Source organism: Oncorhynchus mykiss, chromosome 3, assembly GCF_057628025.1.
Source record: "Oncorhynchus mykiss isolate SJ-2025 chromosome 3, ASM5762802v1, whole genome shotgun sequence".
In the NCBI taxonomy this organism is placed as follows: Eukaryota; Metazoa; Chordata; class Actinopteri; order Salmoniformes; family Salmonidae; genus Oncorhynchus; species Oncorhynchus mykiss.
Window position 1 is genome coordinate 15,570,001 of NC_143024.1, and position 20,952 is coordinate 15,590,952.

The following is a 20,952-nucleotide window of genomic DNA, read 5'->3' on the forward strand; positions in this document are numbered from 1 at the left end:
ATTATGTAAAGTAAGAACAAGTGACTGACTGTCCAACATACAACCTGGTATAACCTACTATCAGCTAGATCCAAATGGACCCAGAGCTGTCCTACTTCCTCTTCATAATTATAGCAGCTCGCGAATGACAGACAACATTCAACCCTTATCAAAGAACCATCTCTTCTTCCCTCGTGAGTTTGATTCAGGATTCCACCCCTTTTCCCCAATCAAAGGACTTCTATCTCAAATCCTGAGGCCTAAAAAAAGTTATCCCGACATAAATTGGTTTAGAATGATCGTTTGCTTGAGCAACCAGTGAAATGTATTAGAGGAAACCATTTCTCCGGGTGCTGAATCATTTGATAGATCTCATTTAACTGTTTTTACACAACGTTGCTCTTTGATATTGGTTCTAGGCTGAGGACTTACGGCATCTATTAAATTCCAGTCTTCCTCTACAAAGACAAAATAGTTGTATTGTACACATTTCATTATGTGTGTGTGTGTGTGGTGTGTGTGTGTGTGTGTGTGTGTGTGTGTGTGTGTGTGTGTGTATCAAATCAAATGTTATTTGTCCCAAGCGCCGAATAAAACAGGTGAAATGCTTACTTACAATCAACTAACCAACAACGCAGTTTTAAGAAGAAAATAAAAATACATTCAAATAGAAATAAAAACACAAGAAAAATAAATACATCTAAATATATTTTAAATGCAATAATTCAATTATATAATACATTAAATTACAAATATATACTTTTTTAAAGTAACAATTAATTAAAGAGCAGCAGAAAAATAACAATAGCAAAGACTATATACAGGGGGTACCAGTACTGAGTCAATGCGTGGGGGCACCGGATAGTCGAGGTAATTGAGGTAATAACTCTACCTACATGTACATATTAAGGTGACTATGCATTGATAATAAACAGAGAGTAGCAGCAGCGTAAAAGTGTGTGTTTGTGTGGGGGGGGCTGGAGTCTTATGGCTTGGGGGTAGAAGCTGTTTAGAATCCTCTTGGACCTAGACTTGGCACTCCGGTACCGCTTGCCGTGTGGTAGCAGAGAGAACAGTCTATGACTAGGATGGCTGGAGTCTTTGACAATTTTTAGGGCCTTCCTCTGACACCACCTGGTATAGAGGTCCTGGATGGCAGGAAGCTTGGCCCCAGTGATGTACGGGGCCGTACGCACTACCCTCTGTTGTGCCATGCGGTCGGAGGCCGAGCAGGTGCCATACAGTCAGTGATGCAACCAGGATGCTCTCGATGGTGCAGCTGTAGAACCTGTTGAGGATCTGAGGACCCATGACAAATCTTTTCATTCTCCTGAGGGGGAATAGGTTTTGTTGTGCCCTCTTAACGTCTGTCTTGGTGTGCTTGGACCATGTTAGTTTGTTGGTGATGTGGACACCAAGGAACTTGAAGCTCTCAAACTGCTCCACTACAGCCCCGTCGATGAGAATGGGGACGTGCTCGGTCCTCTTTTTCCTGTAGTCCATAATCATTTCCTTTGTCTTGATCATGTTGAGGGAGAAGTTGTTGTCCTGGAACCACACGGCCAGGACTCAGACCTCCTTCCTATAAACTGTCTCATCGTTGTTAGTGATCAGGCCTACCACTGTTGTGTCATCTGCAAACTTAATGGTTTGCCGACCCACACCCATTTGCATACCGCCCCAAAAGATCCACAGATGATGCAATCTCTGTTGCACTCCATACTGCCTTTTCACACCTGGACAAAAGGAACACCTATGTACGTACGAGAGGAAGATGTCATCCATGCACTTATTGATAAAGCCAGTGACTGATGTGGTGTACTCCTCAATGCCATCGGAAGAATCCCAGAACATATTCCAGTCTGTGCTAGCAAAACAGTCCTGTAGCTTGCATCCGCTTCATCTGACCACTTTCTTATTGACCGAGTCACTGGTGCTTCCTGCTTTAATTTTTATTTGTAAGCAGGAATCAGGAGGATAGAATTATGGTCAGATTTGCCAAATGGAGTGGAGGGAGAGCTTTGTGTGCGTCTCTGTGTGTGGAGTAAAGGTGGTCCAGGGGTTTTTCCTCCCTCTGGTTGCACATTTAACATGCTGGTAGAAATGAGGTTTTCCTGCATTAAAGTCCCCGGCCACTAGGAGCGCCACCTCTGGGTGAGCGTTTTCCTGTTTACTTATGGCCGTATACAGCGCATTGAGTGTGGTCTTAGTGCCGGCATCGATTTGTGGTGGTATGTAGACAGCTATGAAAAATACAGATGAAAACTCTCTATGTAAATAGTGTGGTCTACAGCTTATCATGAGATACTCTACCTCAGGCGAGCAAAACCTTGAGACTTCCTTAGATTTGGCGCACCAACTGTTGTTTATAAATATACATAGCCCGCTACCCCTTGTCTTACCAGAAGCCGCTGTTCTATCCTGCAGAAAAAGCTTAAAACCCGCCAGCTGTATGTTATTCATGTTGTCGTTCAGCATCGACTCGTGAAACATAAGATATTACAGTTTTTAATGTCGCGTTGGTAGGATATACGTGATTGTAGTTTGTCTATTTTATTATCGCTTGATTGTACGTTGGCTAATAGGACCAATGGTAAAGGTAGATTACCCTCTCAGCGTGGGATCCTAAAAAGGCATCCGGATCTTCGTCCACGATACCGCAGTCTCTTACCCTGCGAATGACGGGGATGAGGGCCTTGTCGGGCGTCTGAAGTAAATCGTTCCCGTCCGACTCGTTGAACAAAAGGTATTCCTCCAGCACGGGGTGAGTAATCACTGTCATGATATCTACAAGCTCTTTTCGGTCAGAAGACACAGTGGCAGAAACATTATGTACAAAATACATACAAATAACGTGACAAACATACACAATAGCACAATTGGTTACGGGATCATAAAACAGCAGCCATCACCTTCGTGTAGGTGTGTGTGCTAGCGCGCGCGTGTGTGTGAGAGAGAGAGAGTGAATGTGTAGTAGACCTGTCCATACCTAGAGTTGCAGCAGAGTAGCAGCATGTCCCTGTTGCTGCAGAGGACCTGAAGGAGAACCAGGAAGGCCTTGGCTCTGATGACAGAGGACGGGTTCTCCAGTGAACGCATTATCTTCACCACAAAGTCCTGTAATGACAGACAGCCACTCCATTAAAGGGAGAGTTCACTGTTTTGGCGTTATGATACAATCCATTTGATTATCATTGCTACCTACAATAACAAAAAATGCTAGCCAGGAGATTCTGGAATTTCCATAAAAAACATTTTAAAATTATTTGGACGAAACAACACACAAGGGTAAGTCAGAACTATCCCTTTAAGATATGCTCAACTGTAATGGAGTCAAGTGGGGTTAGATAAGCCTTAGCTGACCAGTAGAGCCAACTATAGTGTTGACCTGACACTGAGTCTTAGCTGACCAGTAGAGTCAGCTATAGTGTTGACCTGATACTGAGCTACATTGAGTCTTAGCTGACCAGTAGAGCCAGCTATAGTGTTTACCTGACACTGAGCTACACTGAGTCTTAGCTGACCAGTAGAGTCAGCTATAGTGTTGACCTGATACTGAGCTACATTGAGTCTTAGCTGACCAGTAGAGCCAGCTATAGTGTTTACCTGACACTGAGCTACACTGAGTCTTAGCTGACCAGTAGAGCCAGCTATAGTGCTGACCTGACACTGAGTCTTAGCTGACCAGTAGAGCCAGCTATAGTGTTGACCTGACACTGAGTCTTAGCTGACCAGTAGAGCCAGCTATAGTGTTGACCTGATACTGAGTCTTAGCTGACTAGTAGAGCCAGCTATAGTATTGACCTGACACTGAGTCTTAGCTGACCAGTAGAGCCAGCTATAGTGTTGACCTGACACTGAGTCTTAGCTGACCAGTAGAGCCAGCTATAGTGTTGACCTGATACTGAGTCTTAACTGACCAGTAGAGTCAGCTATAGTGTTGACCTGCTACTGAGTCTTAGCTGACCAGTAGAGCCAGCTATAGTGTTGACCTGACACTGAGCTACACTGAGTCTTAGCTGACCAGTAGAGCCAGCTATAGTGTTGACCTGACACTGAGTCTTAGCTGACCAGTAGAGTCAGCTATAGTGTTGACCTGATACTGAGCTACACTGAGTCTAAACTGACCAGTAGAGTCAGCTATAGTGTTGACCTGATACTGAGCTACACTGAGTCTAAACTGACCAGTAGAGCCAGCTATAGTGTTGACCTGACACTGAGCTACACTGAGTCTTAGCTGACCAGTAGAGCCAGCTATAGTGTTGACCTGACACTGAGTCTTAGCTGACCAGTAGAGTCAGCTATAGTGTTGACCTGATACTGAGCTACACTGAGTCTAAACTGACCAGTAGAGTCAGCTATAGTGTTGACCTGATACTGAGCTACACTGAGTCTTAACTGACCAGTAGAGTCAGCTATAGTGTTGACCTGATACTGAGCTACACTGAGTCTTAACTGACCAGTAGAGTCAGCTATAGTGTTGACCTGATACTGAGCTACACTGAGTCTTAACTGACCAGTAGAGCCAGCTATAGTGTTGACCTGACACTGAGTCTTAGCTGACCAGTAGAGTCAGCTATAGTGTTGACCTGATACTGAGCTACACTGAGTCTAAACTGACCAGTAGAGTCAGCTATAGTGTTGACCTGATACTGAGCTACACTGAGTCTTAACTGACCAGTAGAGTCAGCTATAGTGTTGACCTGATACTGAGCTACACTGAGTCTTAACTGACCAGTAGAGTCAGCTATAGTGTTGACCTGATACTGAGCTACACTAACCTGGAAGGCTCCCTGTGGGCTGCTACAGGTGTTATTACTTACACTATCTGGAAGGTGCTGGGAGGGTGGAAACGACAGCCTCTCCAAAACAATACACTTATCATAAAACCATAGGTTAATAGGACTAATTGGCTCAACGCTATTTACTGGGCAGCAAATGAGTCAGAATTGATTCACTTTCACAATCAGGAGGAAAATGGAAAAGGACAGCAGAAGTAAGACAGACATGAACACTCCTAAATACTGTGATTAAATACTGGCTGTGGTTGTGTGTGAGCAGTTGAGTTCATTCATTTCAAAAGCCTCTGGTCTACCCTGTTGCATAAACTGTAATTACATCAACAGTATTCCAAGCTGCACTAGAAGATTGTTGCAGCTCCTTCCCCAATTAGTGGAGTTGCTTAGAGATTCATTGAAATAAAACATTTATGCAAAGACAATGCATGAATAAACAAGGCTTTCCGGACTTCTATTTGTCAAGGGAATTCATGAGGAAAATGTATAGCATTTTATAATTGGTGCAAAGGTGACGCAGTAAGTTGTATGCACTCAAAGACTTGTTTTCCCCAGTTACATTGGAAATGGACATGTAGATTCATTCAGGTCAAACTAAATGACCAATGGAAATCTCACAGAACCTTGAAGGCAGCGATGTACAGTACCTTCTTAAATCACTTTCACCGGCTCATTTGTGTCTATAGGAACTTTACTGGGAGGGAGGGCCTTGTTTGTGCATTAACAATCCTGCTACTATTACGAAACAGTACTGCCCCTCTTAGTGGAGAATCCTGAAAGCAAGATGAATATTTAAAGATAATCATCAGTAGGAATAAGGCATGTTTGTTCAAGTCTCAGTGACTGGGAGTCAAGTCAACCTCAGGAAATAAGAGAACTCCTCTCTTTGAAGAAAATGATTCTCTCCCATCCCAGTTGGTGAGGCCCTGAGACAGACTAGACATCACATGCAGACAAATCTTTCTCTTTCTTATCTGCATCTTATCTGGCTTTGGCTGCATGTGTTCCGTTGGGAGAGATTTATATTCCATTATTTGTTCATACTTACAACTAACCCTAACTGGGCCAGAGGATTAAAGATAGAGGGAGATGGAGAGGAGAGAGGAGAAGAAGAGGAGAGGAGATGGGATTCATCTCCTGTGTTGGCTGGAACTAGCAGCACAAGCTGATAATGGCCAATTATCTTTCAGACGTTAGGGAGAGGGCGGCGGTGCCGGGTCAGATGAGATGTTTAGTGCTGAAGAAGATGGCACAGGGCTGAAACACGTCCACACAGAGACAACACCAATCCCATACAGCCATGGCACAGGCCACACTCTTAGCCTCACAGTGACAGTTGAATGAGGGGCTATAGTTGTGCTTTCATTTCCTTCTGTTATGGTGCGTGAATGAGGACCCAAAAGCGAATTAACAAACAGAGTACTTTAATGACGAACATACGTGGGCTCAGATGGACAGGTAGATTCCGACAGGACAGGACAAGGTTGCAGCACACACGATGATAGTCTGGTTCAGGCATGAGACACACAAACAAACAAACAAGAATCCGACAAGGACAGGAGCAGAAACAGAGAGAGATATAGGGACCTAATCAGAGGGAAAAAGGGAACAGGTGGGGAACGGGGTGAATGGGTAATTAGGAGGAGACAAGGCACAGCTGGGGAAAAGAGGGGGAGAAAAGGTAACATAACAACGACCAGCAGAGGGAGACAGGGTGAAGGGAAAGGACAGAGACAAGACAACATGACAGTACCCCCCCACTCACCGAGCGCCTCCTGGCGCACTCGAGGAGGAAGCCTGGCGGCAACGGAGGAAATCATCGATCAGCGCACGGTCCAGCACGTCCCGAGAGGGAACCCAACTCCTCTCCTCAGGACCGTACCCCTCCCAATCTACTAGGTACTGATGACCACGGCCCCGAGGACGCATGTCCAAAATCCTACGGACCCTGTAGATGGGTGCGCCCTCGACAAGGATGGGGGGGGGGGGGGGGAAGACGAGCGGGGGCGCGAAGAACGGGCTTGACACAGGAGACATGGAAGACCGGGTGGACGCGACGAAGATATCGCGGCAGAAGAAGTCGCACTGCGACAGGGTTAATGATTTGAGAAATACGGAACGGACCAATGAACCGCGGGGTCAACTTGCGAGAAGCGGTCTTAAGGGGAAGGTTCTGAGTGGAGAGCCAAACTCTCTGACCGCGACAATATCTAGGACTCTTAGTTCTACGCTTATTAGCAGCTCTCACAGTCTGCGCCCTATAACGGCAAAGTGCAGACCTGACCCTCTTCCAGGTGCGCTCGCAACGTTGGACAAAAGCCTGAGCGGAGGGGACGCTGGACTCGGCGAACTGAGATGAGAACAGCGGAGGCTGGTACCCGAGGCTACTCTGAAAAGGAGATAGCCCTGTCGCAGACGAAGGAAGCGAGTTGTGGGCGTATTCTGCCCAGGGGAGCTGTTCTGACCAAGACGCAGGGTTGCGAAAAGAAAGACTGCGTAAGATGCGACCAATAGTCTGATTGGCCCGTTCTGCTTGACCGTTAGACTGGGGGTGAAAGCCGGAAGAGAGACTGACGGAAGCCCCAATCAAACGGCAAAACTCCCTCCAAAATTGAGACGTGAATTGCGGACCTCTGTCCGAAACGACGTCTGACGGAAGGCCATGAATTCTGAAAACATTCTCGATGATGATTTGTGCCGTCTCTTTAGCAGAAGGAAGCTTAGCAAGGGGAATAAAATGAGCCGCCTTAGAGAACCTGTCGACAACCGTAAGAATAACAGTCTTCCCCGCTGACGAAGGCAGTCCGGTGACAAAATCTAAGGCGATGTGAGACCACGGTCGAGAGGGAATGGGAAGCGGCCTGAGACGGCCGGCAGGAGGGGAGTTACCGGACTTAGTCTGCGCGCAGACCGAACAAGCAGCCACGAAACGACGCGTGTCATGCTCCCGGGTGGGCCACCAAAAACGCTGGCGAATGGAAGCAAGCGTACCCCGAACGCCAGGGTGGCCGGCTAACTTGGCAGAGTGAGCCCACTGAAGAACGGCCAGACGAGTAGGAACGGGAACGAAAAGAAGGTTCCTAGGACAAGCGCGCGGCGACGGAGTGTGAGTGAGCGCTTGCTTTACCTGCCTCTCAATTCCCCAGACAGTCAACCCGACAACACGCCCCTCAGGGAGAATCCCCTCGGGGTCAGTGGAGGCTACTGAAGAACTGAAGAGACGAGATAAAGCATCAGGCTTGGTGTTCTTAGAGCCCGGACGATAAGAAATCACGAACTCGAAACGAGCGAAAAACAGCGCCCAACGCGCCTGACGCGCATTAAGTCGTTTGGCAGAACGGATGTACTCAAGGTTCCTATGGTCAGTCCAAACGACAAAAGGAACGGTCGCCCCCTCCAACCACTGTCGCCATTCGCCTAGGGCTAACCGGATGGCGAGCAGTTCGCGGTTTCCCACATCATAGTTACGTTCCGACGGGGACAGGCGATGAGAAAAATACGCGCATGGGTGGACCTTGTCGTCAGAGAGGGAGCGCTGAGAAAGAATGGCTCCCACGCCCACCTCTGACGCGTCAACCTCGACAACGAACTGTCTAGAGACGTCAGGTGTAACAAGGATAGGAGCGGATGTAAAACGATTCTTGAGGAGATCAAAAGCTCCCTGGGCGGAAACGGACCACTTAAAGCACGTCTTGACAGAAGTAAGGGCTGTGAGAGGAGCTGCCACCTGACCGAAATTACGAATGAAACGACGATAGAAGTTCGCGAAGCCGAGAAAGCGCTGCAGCTCGACGCGTGACTTAGGAGCGGGCCAATCAATGACAGCTTGGACCTTAGCGGGATCCATCTTAATGCCTTCAGCGGAAATAACAGAACCAAGAAATGTGACGGAGGAGGCATGAAAAGTGCACTTCTCAGCCTTCACAAAAAGACAATTCTCTAAAAGGCGCTGGAGGACACGTCGAACGTGCTGAAGATGAATCTGGAGTGACGGTGAAAAAATCAGGATATCGTCAAGGTAAACGAAAACAAAGATGTTCAGCATGTCTCTCAGGACATCATTGACTAATGCCTGAAAGACAGCTGGAGCGTTAGCGAGGCCGAAAGGAAGAACCCGGTATTCAAAGTGCCCTAACGGAGTGTTAAACGCCGTCTTCCACTCGTCCCCCTCCCTGATGCGCACGAGATGGTAAGCGTTACGAAGGTCCAACTTAGTGAAAAACTTGGCTCCCTGCAGGATCTCGAAGGCTGAAGACATAAGAGGAAGCGGATAACGATTCTTAACTGTTATGTCATTCAGCCCTCGATAATCTATGCAGGGGCGCAGAGACCCGTCCTTCTTCTTGACAAAAAAAAACCCCGCTCCGGCGGGAGAGGAGGAGGGGACTATGGTACCGGCGTCAAGAGCTACAGACAAATAATCCTCGAGAGCCTTACGTTCGGGAGCCGACAGAGAGTATAGTCTACCCCGGGGGGGAGTGGTTCCCGGAAGGAGATCAATACTACAATCATACGACCGGTGTGGAGGAAGAGAGGTGGCCCTGGACCGACTGAACACCGTGCGCAGATCGTGATATTCCTCCGGCACCCCTGTCAAATCACCAGGCTCCTCCTGTGAAGAAGAGACAGAGGAAACAGGAGGGATAGCAGACATTAAACATTTCACATGACAAGAGACGTTCCAGGAGAGGATAGAATTACTAGACCAATTAATGGAAGGATTATGACAAACTAGCCAGGGATGGCCCAAAACAACAGGTGTAAAAGGTGAACGAAAAATCAAAAAAGAAATGGTTTCGCTATGATTACCAGAAACAGTGAGGGTTAAAGGTAGCGTCTCACGCTGAATCCTGGGGAGAGGACTACCATCCAGGGCGAACAAGGCCGTGGACTCCCTTAACTGTCTGAGAGGAATGTCATGTTCCCGAGCCCAGGTCTCGTCCATAAAACAGCCCTCCGCCCCAGAGTCTATTAAGGCACTGCAGGAAGCTGACGAACCGGTCCAGCGTAGATGGACCGACAAGGTAGTGCAGGATCTTGAAGGAGAGACAGGAGTAGTAGCGCTCACCAGTAGCCCTCCGCTTACTGATGAGCTCTGGCTTTTACTGGACATGAAGTGACAAAATGACCAGCAGAACCGCAATAGAGACAGAGGCGGTTGGTGATTCTCCGTTCCCTCTCCTTGGTCGAGATGCGGATACCTCCCAGCTGCATAGGCTCAGCTCCCGAGCCGGCAGAGGAAGATGGTAGTGATGCGGAGAGGGGGGCAACGGAGAACGCGAGCTCCTTTCCACGAGCTCGGTGACGAAGATCAACCCGTCGCTCAATGCGAATAGCGAGTTCAATCAAGGAATCCACGCTGGAAGGAACCTCCCGGGAGAGAATCTCATCCTTTACCTCTGCGCGGAGACCCTCCAGAAGACGAGCGAGCAAAGCCGGCTCGTTCCAGCCACTGGAGGCAGCAAGAGTGCGAAACTCAATAGAGTAGTCTGTTATGGATCGATTGCCTTGACATAGGGAAGACAGGGCCCTGGAAGCCTCCTCCCCAAAAACAGATCGATCAAAAACCCGTATCATCTCCTCCTTAAAGTCCTGATACTGGTTAGTACACTCAGCCCTTGCCTCCCAGATTGCCGTGCCCCACTCACGAGCCCGTCCAGTAAGGAGAGATATGACGTAGGCGACACGAGCAGTGCTCCTGGCGTAAGTGTTGGGCTGGAGAGAAAACACAATATCACACTGGGTGAGGAACGAGCGGCATTCAGTGGGCTCCCCAGAGTAACACGGCGGGTTATTGATTCTGGGCTCCGGAGATTCGAAAGCCCTGGAAGTGGCCGGTGGATCGAGGCGGAGATGGTGAACCTGTTCTGTGAGGTTGGAGACTTGGGTGGCCAGGGTCTCAACGGCATGTCGAGCAGCAGACAATTCCTGCTCGTGTCTGCCTAGCATCGCTCCCTGGATCTCGACGGCTGAGTGGAGAGGATCCGAAGTCGCTGGGTCCATTCTTGGTCGGATTCTTCTGTTATGGTGCGTGAATGAGGACCCAAAAGCGAATTAACAAACAGAGTACTTTAATGACGAACATACGTGGGCTCAGATGGACAGGTAGATTCCGACAGGACAGGACAAGGTTGCAGCACACACGATGATAGTCTGGTTCAGGCATGAGACACACAAACAAACAAACAAGAATCCGACAAGGACAGGAGCAGAAACAGAGAGAGATATAGGGACCTAATCAGAGGGAAAAAGGGAACAGGTGGGGAACGGGGTGAATGGGTAATTAGGAGGAGACAAGGCACAGCTGGGGAAAAGAGGGGGAGAAAAGGTAACATAACAACGACCAGCAGAGGGAGACAGGGTGAAGGGAAAGGACAGAGACAAGACAACATGACACCTTCGTCCCAAATGGCACCCTATTCCCTATAGTGCACTACCTTTGCCCAGGGCCCATAGGGTCAAAAGTAGTGCACTATTTTATTTTTAACCATTATTTAACTAGACAAGTCAGTTAAGAACAAATTCTTATTTACAATGACGGCCTACAGTTGGATTCGAACCAGGGTCTGTAGTGACGCGTCTAGCACTGAGATGCAGTGCCTTAGACCACTGCGCCACTCGGGAGTCATGTAGGGAATAGAGTAGCATTTAGGACTGTTGGTGTTTAACAAGGTGTTACACTACAGTATCCTACATACCCGCTCCTGGACTAGTCTGTGTAGCTGGGCGTGGGCCCCTGACGCCAGCATGGCAGAGAACATGGTGAGTATGTGCTGCTGGACACGGCTGATCCCCGACACCAGGCTGGCTAAGATGGCTGGCAGCCCCACCTTGTCAATCACACTGTGGAAGGCACTGGCTGAGAGGCGGGTGATTCTACACAGGGCCTGTATGAAGTTAATAACACAGGAAGGCCTCAGTCATCATCAAGTTCTCTTTCAAACACAGCTGGCTTCTAAAAGTGTCTGAAGTGCCGGATAGGCAGGGTTTGTACATTTGGGACTATTGCATTGGTTTCTTTGGGTCAGACAAACTCAATCAAGAAACAGTTTAAATAGGAACCTTGGTCTGGTATCAAGATATTAGTCCCGATGCAGGTTATATACATGGACGTAATCCACCCAGTGGTATTTCATCAGTACACACAGTATCTCTACTTCAATCACAAATGAAAGTGAAATATTGTAGTGAATGAGTGAGTTCAGATTTCCCTTGTTAGTGTATTGAGTTTGTACTTACTGAGATGGCGCTGACGCGTAGTGAGTCGACGCTGGAGTGTGTGAACAGGTACCAGAGCATGGGGCCTATCTCCGCGGTGATGAAGCCCTGGGCGTAGTGAGACGCCGGGGTACACACGTTCTCCACCATCTTACACACCATGTGGTTCACAACCAGCTCCTCCTAAAGACACACATACAGACACACACACGGACGGACATACACACACGGATGAACCCAACACACACACATAGCACAATACAATGGAATGCCCAAGATAGGTTAGCTAGGCTAAATAAAACACAATCCTGAATCCTACAAGAACCTGAAGGTCACACCTCAAAGAAAAGCAAAACAAAACAATTAGCAAGTAACAAGTTGATTTACACAAATCATTACAATGGCTAAAATGTGAAGTGGTTCATTACCCACCACGCATCCATTATATACCACACATCCATTATATACCACAGATCCATTATATACCACACATCCATTATATACCACGGATCCATTATATACCACAGATCCATTATATACCACACATCCATTATATACCACGCATCCATTATATACCACGCATCCATTATATACCACACATCCATTATATACCACGCATCCATTATATACCACGCATCCATTATATACCACGCATCCATTATATACACCACACATCCATTATATACACCACACATCCATTATATACCACAGATCCATTATATACCACACATCCATTATATACCACACATCCATTATATACCACACATCCATTATATACCACACATCCATTATATACCACGCATCCATTATATACCACAGATCCATTATATACCACAGATCCATTATATACCACACATCCATTATATACCACACATCCATTATATACCACGCATCCATTATACACCACACATCCATTATATACCACACATCCATTATATACCACGCATCCATTATATACCACACATCCATTATACACCACACATCCATTATATACCACGCATCCATTATATACCACACATCCATTATATACCACACATCCATTATATACCACAGATCCATTATATACCACACATCCATTATATACCACACATCCATTATATACCACGCATCCATTATATACCACGCATCCATTATATACCACACATCCATTATATACCACACATCCATTATATACCACACATCCATTATATAACACACATCCATTATATACCACACATCCATTATATACCACACATCCATTATATACCACACATCCATTATACACCACACATCCATTATATACACAGATCCATTATATACCACACATCCATTATATACCACACATATACCACACATCCATTATATACCACACATCCATTATATACCACACATCCATTATATACCACACATCCATTATATACCACACATCCATTATATACCACACATCCATTATATACCAGAGATCCATTATATACCACACATCCATTATATACCACAGATCCATTATATACCACACATCCATTATATACCACAGATCCATTATATACCACACATCCATTATATAACACACATCCATTATATACCACACATCCATTATATACCACAGATCCATTATATACCACAGATCCATTATATACCACAGATCCATTATATACCACACATCCATTATATACCACACATCCATTATATACCACAGATCCATTATATACCACACATCCATTATATACCACAGATCCATTATATACCACAGATCCATTATATACCACAGATCCATTATATACCACATATCCATTATATACCACATATCCATTATATACCACAGATCCATTATATACCACAGATCCATTATATACCACAGATCCATTATATACCACACATCCATTATATACCACAGATCCATTATATACCACACATCCATTATATACCACAGATCCATTATATACCACAGATCCATTATATACCACACATCCATTATATACCACAGATCCATTATATACCACACATCCATTATATACCACACATCCATTATATACCACACATCCATTATATACCACACATCCATTATATACCACACATCCATTATATAACACACATCCATTATATACCACAGATCCATTATATACCACAGATCCATTATATACCACACATCCATTATATACCACAGATCCATTATATACCACAGATCCATTATATACCACACATCCATTATATACCACAGATCCATTATATACCACACATCCATTATATACCACAGATCCATTATATACCACAGATCCATTATATACCACACATCCATTATATACCACAGATCCATTATATACCACACATCCATTATATAACACGCATCCATTATATACCACACATCCATTATATACCACACATCCATTATATACCACGCATCCATTATATACCACGCATCCATTATATACCACACATCCATTATATACCACACATCCATTATATACCACACATCCATTATATAACACACATCCATTATATACCACACATCCATTATATACCACACATCCATTATATACCACACATCCATTATACACCACACATCCATTATATACACAGATCCATTATATACCACACATCCATTATATACCACACATATACCACACATCCATTATATACCACACATCCATTATATACCACACATCCATTATATACCACACATCCATTATATACCACACATCCATTATATACCACACATCCATTATATACCAGAGATCCATTATATACCACACATCCATTATATACCACAGATCCATTATATACCACACATCCATTATATACCACAGATCCATTATATACCACACATCCATTATATACCACACATCCATTATATACCACAGATCCATTATATACCACAGATCCATTATATACCACAGATCCATTATATACCACAGATCCATTATATACCACACATCCATTATATACCACACATCCATTATATACCACAGATCCATTATATACCACACATCCATTATATACCACAGATCCATTATATACCACAGATCCATTATATACCACAGATCCATTATATACCACATATCCATTATATACCACATATCCATTATATACCACAGATCCATTATATACCACAGATCCATTATATACCACAGATCCATTATATACCACACATCCATTATATACCACAGATCCATTATATACCACACATCCATTATATACCACAGATCCATTATATACCACAGATCCATTATATACCACACATCCATTATATACCACAGATCCATTATATACCACACATCCATTATATACCACACATCCATTATATACCACACATCCATTATATACCACACATCCATTATATACCACACATCCATTATATAACACACATCCATTATATACCACAGATCCATTATATACCACAGATCCATTATATACCACACATCCATTATATACCACAGATCCATTATATACCACAGATCCATTATATACCACACATCCATTATATACCACAGATCCATTATATACCACACATCCATTATATACCACAGATCCATTATATACCACAGATCCATTATATACCACACATCCATTATATACCACAGATCCATTATATACCACACATCCATTATATAACACAGATCCATTATATACCACAGATCCATTATATACCACAGATCCATTATATACCACAGATCCATTATATACCACACATCCATTATATACCACACATCCATTAAGTCACCTTGTTACCCTGGTTCCACTGGGTTACATCATAAGCTCCATTAAAACGTGGAAATTAGGAAATGAAAAAACATAGAAATGAGGATCACTACTAACAACCTAATAAACATAGCGTTCACTAGTTAAAACCAGTATTCTACCACAGTACCTTTCTGAACTACAGTCGTGGCCAAAAGTTTTAGATATTAGATATTTTTATCGGATGTTACTATGGAATTTTGAAGTGTAATTACAAGCATCTTCATAAGTTTCAAAGGCTTTTATTGACAATTACATGAAGTTGATGCAAAGAGTCAATATTTGCAGTGTTGACCCTTCTTTTTCAAGACCTCTGCAATCCGCCCTGGCATGCTGTCAATTAACTTCTGACTGATGGCAGCCCATTGCATAATCAATACTTTGAGTTTGTCAGAATTTGTGGGGTTTTTGTTTGTCCACCAGCCTCTTGAGGATTGACCACAAGTTCTCAATGGGATTAAGGTCTGGGGAGTTTCCTGGCCATGGACCCAAAATATCAATGTTTTGTTCCCCGAGCCACTTAGTTATCACTTTTGCCTTATGGCAAGGTGCTCCATCATGCTGGAAAAGGCATTGTTTGTCACCAAACTGTTCCTGGGTGGTTGGGAGAAGTTGCTCTCGGAGGATGTGTTGGTACCATTCTTTATTCATGGCTGTGTTCTTAGGCAAAATGGAGAGTGAGTCCACTCCCTTGGCTGAGAAGCAACCCCACACTGTTGGCATGACACATGCACGCAGGACTGATGGTAAGCGCTCACCTTGTCTTCTCCGGACAAGCTTTATTTCGGATGCCCCAAACAATCGGAAAGGGGATTCATCAGAGAAAATGACTTTACCCCAGTCCTCAGCAGTCCAATCCCTGTACCTTTTGCAGAATATCAGTCTGTCCCTGATGTTTTTCCTTGAGAGAAGTGGCTTCTTTGCTGCCCTTCTTGACACCAGGCCATCCTCCAAAAGTCTTTGCCTCACTGTGCGTGCAGATGCACTCACACCTGCCTGCTACCATTCCTGAGCAAGCTCTGTACTGGTGGTGCCCCGATCCCGCAGCTGAATCAACTTAAGGAGACCTGGCTCTCAAGACAAGACAGGTTATGTCCACACTGCCCACAAAATGAGGTGGAAACTGAGCTGCACTATCTAACCTCCTGCCCAATGTATATTAGAGACACATATTTTCCTCAGATTACACAGATCCACAAAGAATTTGAAAACAAATCCAATTTTGATAATATCACAGTGTGCCATCACAGCAGCAGGATTTGTGACCAGTGAAGAACAAACACCACTGTAAATGCAACCCATATTTATGTTTATTTATTTTCTCTTTTGTAGTTTAACTATTTGCACATCGTGACAACACTATGTATAGACATAATATGACATTTGAAATGTCTCTATTCCTTTGAAACTTTTGTAAGTGTAGTGTTTACACTTTTGTTTATTATCTATTTCACTTGTTTCCCATGCAAATAAAGCCCTTTGAATTTAATTTAATTGAGAGAGGGACAGCGGAGACAGCGAGAGAGAGAGACAGCGAGAGAGACAGAGACAGCGAGAGAGAGAGAGACAGCGAGAGAGAGAGAGACAGCGAGAGAGAGAGAGAGACAGCAAGAGAAAGACAGACAGCGAGAGAGAGAGAGAGAAAGAGGGCTCTAGGTTCTGATATAGTTGAGGTGCTGAGTAGGAGGACACCTGCACTGATTGACAAGCTGCTAGAGGGCGAGTGAGGAGTTAAGGAATCTGCGTCCCAAATGGCACCCTATTCTGTACATAGTGCACTACTTTTGACCAGAGTCCACGTAGTGCACTATATAGGGAATAGGGTGCCATTTGGGACAGGCCCGAAGAGTGAACATAGTGAGGGGGAACATTCCAGTCAGAAAGGCCTTGTTGTGTCAGTAGAACAAGTCAACCAGAAACGAATACAACTCAAGTCAAGATACTCCACACAGCACAGCAGCCTCAAGGTTTCTCTTCTCTCTCCACACAACAACCATACAAAATCACTGTGAAGAAAAGCTGAGGCCGTTTTTTTAAACACGCCCGTTTGTACAACTAACTATCTTTCATACCGGTGTGGACATACTGTACACAGACTCCCTTTTCACAAAGGTAAGGCACGCTGGAGGCTACTGTGTATAAGGTGTGCTGTAACTCAGAGCATGTTTTAACCTGATGTTACAAAGGCAACTATACTAGACTAAAACAGCATAAACAAAACACACACAGAGAAAACCTTGGAGTCATGCGATGCGTCACTACTTATTCCAACCTTTCAGAAAGTGAAGTCTGAAAATGGCATTAAAAATCTAATGTTATGAACAGAGGCAGGGAGGGGCATTGAAAATCTAATGTTATGAACAGATGCAGGGAGGGGCTTTGAAAATCTAATGTTATAAACAGAGGCAGGGAGGGGCATTGAAAATCTAATGTTATGAACAGAGGCAAGGAGGGGCATTGAAAATCTAATGTTATGAACAGAGTCAGGGAGGGGCATTGAAAATATAATGTTATGAACAGAGGCAGGGAGGGGCTTTGAAAATCTAATGTTATGAACAGAGGCAGGGAGGGGCTTTGAAAATCTAATGTTATGAACAGAGGCAGGGAGGGGCATTGAAAATATAATGTTATGAACAGAGGCAGGGAGGGGCATTGAAAATCTAATGTTATGAACAGAGGCAGGGAGGGGCATTGAAAATATAATGTTATGAACAGAGGCAGGGAGGGGCTTTGAAAATCTAATGTTATGAACAGAGGCAGGGAGGGGCATTGAAAATCTAATGTTATGAACAGAGGCAGGGAGGGGCATTGAAAATATAATGTTATGAACAGAGGCAGGGAGGGGCATTGAAAATATAATGTTATGAACAGAGGCAGGGAGGGGCATTGAAAATCTAATGTTATAAACAGAGGCAGGGAGGGGCATTGAAAATATAATGTTATGAACAGAGGCAGGGAGGGGCATTGAAAATCTAATGTTATGAACAGAGGCAGGGAGGGGCATTGAAAATCTAATGTTATAAACAGAGGCAGGGAGGGGCATTGAAAATCTAATGTTATGAACAGAGGCAGGGAGGGGCATTGAAAATCTAATGTTATGAACAGAGGCAGGGAGGGGCATTGAAAATATAATGTTATGAACAGAGGCAGGGAGGGGCATTGAAAATCTAATGTTATGAACAGAGGCAGGGAGGGGCATTGAAAATCTAATGTTATAAACAGAGGCAGGGAGGGGCATTGAAAATATAATGTTATGAACAGAGGCAGGGAGGGGCATTGAAAATATAATGTTATGAACAGAGGCAGGGAGGGGCATTGAAAATCTAATGTTATAAACAGAGGCAGGGAGGGGCATTGAAAATATAATGTTATGAACAGAGGCAGGGAGGGGCATTGAAAATCTAATGTTATGAACAGAGGCAGGGAGGGGCATTGAAAATCTAATGTTATAAACAGAGGCAGGGAGGGGCATTGAAAATCTAATGTTATGAACAGAGGCAGGGAGGGGCATTGAAAATCTAATGTTATGAACAGAGGCAGGGAGGGGCATTGAAAATATAATGTTATGAACAGAGGCAGGGAGGGGCATTGAAAATATAATGTTATGAACAGAGGCAGGGAGGGGCATTGAAAATCTAATGTTATAAACAGAGGCAGGGAGGGGCATTGAAAATATAATGTTATGAACAGAGGCAGGGAGGGGCATTGAAAATATAATGTTATGAACAGAGGCAGGGAGGGGCATTGAAAATATAATGTTATGAACAGAGGCAGGGAGGGGCATTGAAAATATAATGTTATGAACAGAGGCAGGGAGGGGCATTGAAAATATAATGTTATGAACAGAGGCAGGGAGGGGCATTGAAAATATAATGTTATGAACAGAGGCAGGGAGGGGCATTGAAAATATAATGTTATGAACAGAGGCAGGGAGGGGCATTGAAAATATAATGTTATGAACAGAGGCAGGGAGGGGCATTGAAAATATAATGTTATGAACAGAGGCAGGGAGGGGCATTGAAAATATAATGTTATGAACAGAGGCAGGGAGGGGCTTTGAAAATATAATGTTATGAACAGAGGCAGGGAGGGGCATTGAAAATATAATGTTATGAACAGAGGCAGGGAGGGGCATTGAAAATATAATGTTATGAACAGAGGCAGGGAGGGGCTTTGAAAATCTAATGTTATGAACAGAGGCAGGGAGGGGCATTGAAAATTGAATGTTATGAACAGAGGCAGGGAGGGGCATTGAAAATTGAATGTTATGAACAGAGGCAGGGAGGGGCATTGAAAATATAATGTTATGAACAGAGGCAGGGAGGGGCATTGAAAATCTAATGTTATGAACAGAGGCAGGGAGGGGCTTTGAAAATCTAATGTTATGAACAGAGGCAGGGAGGGGCATTGAAAATATAATGTTATGAACAGAGGCAGGGAGGGGCATTGAAAATATAATGTTATGAACAGAGGCAGGGAGGGGCATTGAAAATATAATGTTATGAACAGAGGCAGGGAGGGGCATTGAAAATATAATGTTATGAACAGAGGCAGGGAGGGGCATTGAAAATATATGGTAAAGAACATCAAAAGGTCAATAGCTATTGCTATTGGGCCTACCAATATGTTGCTTGTATACGAGTGGCTCAGGATTTCTTTTGAGAGAAAAGGTTGGAGAACCCTGATCTAACTCCCTGGTACAAATGTAGTGCACTAAATAGAAAATAGGGTGCCAATTTGAAAACCGCCATTAAAGGACATTGGGCACACCTGTGGAGTGGAGTGTGGCTAATTCTCTATTTTTCTAAATAAAACACTGCTACTGTATTAATACTAGCATCTAACACACTGGGAAAAAATGTACATAGGATGCAACAACAACAAAAAGTACTCATCCAAGAAGTTCTCAAAATGCGTGGGCATGAGAGCTATTTTAAACACCATTTTATTTCCTTGTTTAACTGTTCTATAAGAAACATTTAAATTACTTACATTTGTTTTGCAGATATACTGTAGATTACCCTGGACTAACTGGAAAATCATTCCAAACAGGAGTCTAATTCAACATGAAAAGGGATGAAAGCCTTTAACTAATGTCTAGACTGTAGGACCTAAAACCATAACCTAGGGCTAATACTGTAGGGCCTAAAACCATAACCTAGGGCTAATACAGAGGGCCTAAAACCATAACCTGGGGCTAATACTGTAGGCCTAAAACCATAACCTAGGGCTAATACTGTAGGAC

The 20,952-nt window shown here is 44.2% G+C and overlaps 1 protein-coding gene across 2 annotated transcripts in view; it reads right to left on the minus strand.

Moving 5' to 3' along the window:
* The window catches only part of LOC110505077 (inactive serine/threonine-protein kinase ULK4), a 217,682-nt gene that overhangs the window by 169,675 nt on the left and 27,055 nt on the right, over positions 1 to 20,952 (minus strand). For both annotated transcript variants that reach the window (XM_090221805.1, XM_090221794.1), the window contains exons 20-22: positions 12,015 to 12,176; positions 11,474 to 11,662; positions 2,969 to 3,096 (exon numbers count right to left, since the gene is read on the minus strand). In XM_090221805.1, the coding sequence (XP_090077931.1) occupies positions 2,969 to 3,096; positions 11,474 to 11,662; positions 12,015 to 12,176 (479 nt within the window). The remainder of the gene's footprint in view (positions 1 to 2,968; positions 3,097 to 11,473; positions 11,663 to 12,014; positions 12,177 to 20,952) is intronic.